Raw genomic sequence first — 2,527 nt, forward strand, 5'->3', positions numbered from 1 at the left:
TTTAATTCAATTAAATTTTATTTGTATAGCGCCATAACAATACAATTGCCTCTAGGCGCTTAACAGAGCCCAGAGCCTAAACAACAGACAGGACAGGCACTGCAAAAGGCACAATAAGTCAGCCATTATCCATGGCAGTCACACTGAAGAATCGCTTTTATTACGCAATATTGCCTGCGCTGTGTGTAACTTACACGCGACCTGTGTTACATCACTATGGAAATGCAGTTCTCACTTTTAATCGGTCTTTCATCACTTCTAAAATGTGTCCAGTCATCCCAAAGACACACGCATGAAAGCAGCTACAGTTGCGAAGTGCAACAATTGCGAAAGGACAGATGTGTCATGCGAGTATATTGGCATGTACAAGCTCTTGGTTGCATGAGAATCTTAACCTCAATACTTTATATTTTAAGATTTTAGGTTTTATATGACTGTGATGGAACTGTAGGCATCAATGTTTTGGAGAACTCTGAAACCACAGGCTGTGTGCCATTCAATTCCCTGATCTGAAGGCAACTCTCTTTTGTAATGAAAATAGATGTCCTGTTAAAATAAAATTGTCTCTTGGTCGCTCCTTAGCGCCATAATCAACAACTGAAATGTCAACACTGCCCAGCATTTTGACCGATTGCAATGCTTCTAAAGGGCGGGCCATCCCTGCCTGCCAAATATTGAGAGTATGCACCAGACACTGAAATGATTGACAGGGCTGGCTATTTTTTGAGGAAATAATGTCTCTTACAGGATCGGTAAGGATGGTGGGAACTGACCCCATGACTTTAGCATTGCTACACTCTACATTGCTACACAAACGGTGGCGTCACTAGGAAGAGGAAGTGGCAAGCCGAGTGACCTCTCCCAGGCGTCTGATGATGTCTGAGTGTGTGGGGTGAAAGGTCAAGCCATCCACCTCCATGCCCAGGTTCCCCGTCTTCCCGCTGCGCACACCGTACTTCACAAGGATGGACAGACACTCTTCCTCCTGCACACACGCACACACGCACACACGCACACACACACACACACACACAGACACAGATTAATAATGCCTTTAACAGCTGATGAGGAAACAGGAAGCTATACAGTGCACACATGTGTATGTTGTTTACATTTTGTGTTGGTCAGGTTTCATGGCTAACCAGCATGCATTACTACTGTCCCACCACATACCCATAGCCCAGACCAGCTTCCTACCTACAAACATCACTAATGTCCCTCCAGATCCCCCATAAACCAGACCAGCTTCCTACCTACAAACATTGGAAATTATGGTGGCGGCCATGTTTAAAGAACTTCTGTTGGGAATCCAATCTCCTGATCTTTTTAACTATACCCCTTGAGTACCCTAAATCTGTAAATGGACCACTGACCATTTAACCGAGAGCTTTCAGCTTGTTTCCTAAAACATACATACAGCATGACCGTAAAGGCAAAATATACTCACAAAACACTAGATTGTTTGACATTGGATCCATTTTTGGTTTGGCAACGACGAGTCAACTTACAATAGCAATTATCCTATACATCTAAGCCGTTTTTCCCAGCTGTCTATTCTTCTTCGTTTAATCTACTGTGCTGAGGTGACCCCGGCACTAGCCGCCATGAGTGGCAACCCTGATTACATGGCTGGCCTTTCGGGAACTGTGAAGTGGTTTCTGGAACTAAACTGCGGACACAGAAATGGCCTGCGCTGGTTTGTTGATGCTAGGCTTCCGCGGCTCCTTCCCCGCGTATCCCGATTACGGCGCTCCTTCCGTGCAGCCCACTCGCCGCACGGGACCCCTGGGAACGCTCCTGACCGCCGAGGGCGGATTACATCCCATCTGGGGATTCATTTCATCTGTGTGTGTTTTTATATGTCCCCCCCACACACAGGGTTTGTGGTATCTGCATGGCTCCGCTTGGCTTATGATGACAGTTTGACAGCACCAAATCTGACCACGCCACCGAAAATACGGCTCCCACCGCAAACTTAGCGTTTACTCTCCGGAAGAGCCACAGTTTAGAGGTGTGTGTGTGTGTGACATGTATTTGTCTTTGGGTTGAATGCGTACTAACACGGAGGGCTTCAACCCTCCAAGCCCTCCAGCATTCAGAACTATTCACACAGATTCCCATTACACTTCCCATTCCCATTTCACTTCCCATTCCCATTACACAGACAGATGAGCTAATTCGCTAATCACAGAACTGTGCAGCAGAGCAGCATGGCTGCATATGGCTATATTCCAGCAAAGGTAAATCAGCACTGACCTAATTTGTTGTGGACAGACCAATACAATAAATACAAAATATGGTCCCACTTTAGGTTAACTGTATTAAAATGTACTGTAATAAATAATATCACATGCTTCGATAAATCTAATGAGGCTTACTCTCCCACACCATATTACTGTGACGGGGCTGCCATGTCTGGTCATCTTAAAGACAAGCTGTCTGTCTGCTTTCTGTCGTCTCTCTCACTCTCAGAGCACCCAAGGCTGACTCACCTTCACCTACAAACATCACTACTGTCCCACCAGAT

General features: G+C 45.7%; 1 protein-coding gene across 2 annotated transcripts in view; it reads right to left on the reverse strand.

Annotated features, from left to right (window-relative positions):
- dglucy (D-glutamate cyclase) overlaps window positions 1–2,527 on the reverse strand; it is a 14,429-nt gene continuing 11,902 nt past the window's right edge. For both annotated transcript variants that reach the window (XM_080849722.1, XM_080849721.1), the window contains exon 12: window positions 1–985. In XM_080849722.1, the coding sequence (XP_080705848.1) occupies window positions 827–985 (159 nt within the window). In that variant the 3' untranslated portion in view covers window positions 1–826. The remainder of the gene's footprint in view (window positions 986–2,527) is intronic.

This window comes from Sprattus sprattus (genome assembly GCF_963457725.1).
Source record: "Sprattus sprattus genome assembly, chromosome: 13".
Lineage (NCBI taxonomy): Eukaryota > Metazoa > Chordata > Actinopteri > Clupeiformes > Clupeidae > Sprattus > Sprattus sprattus.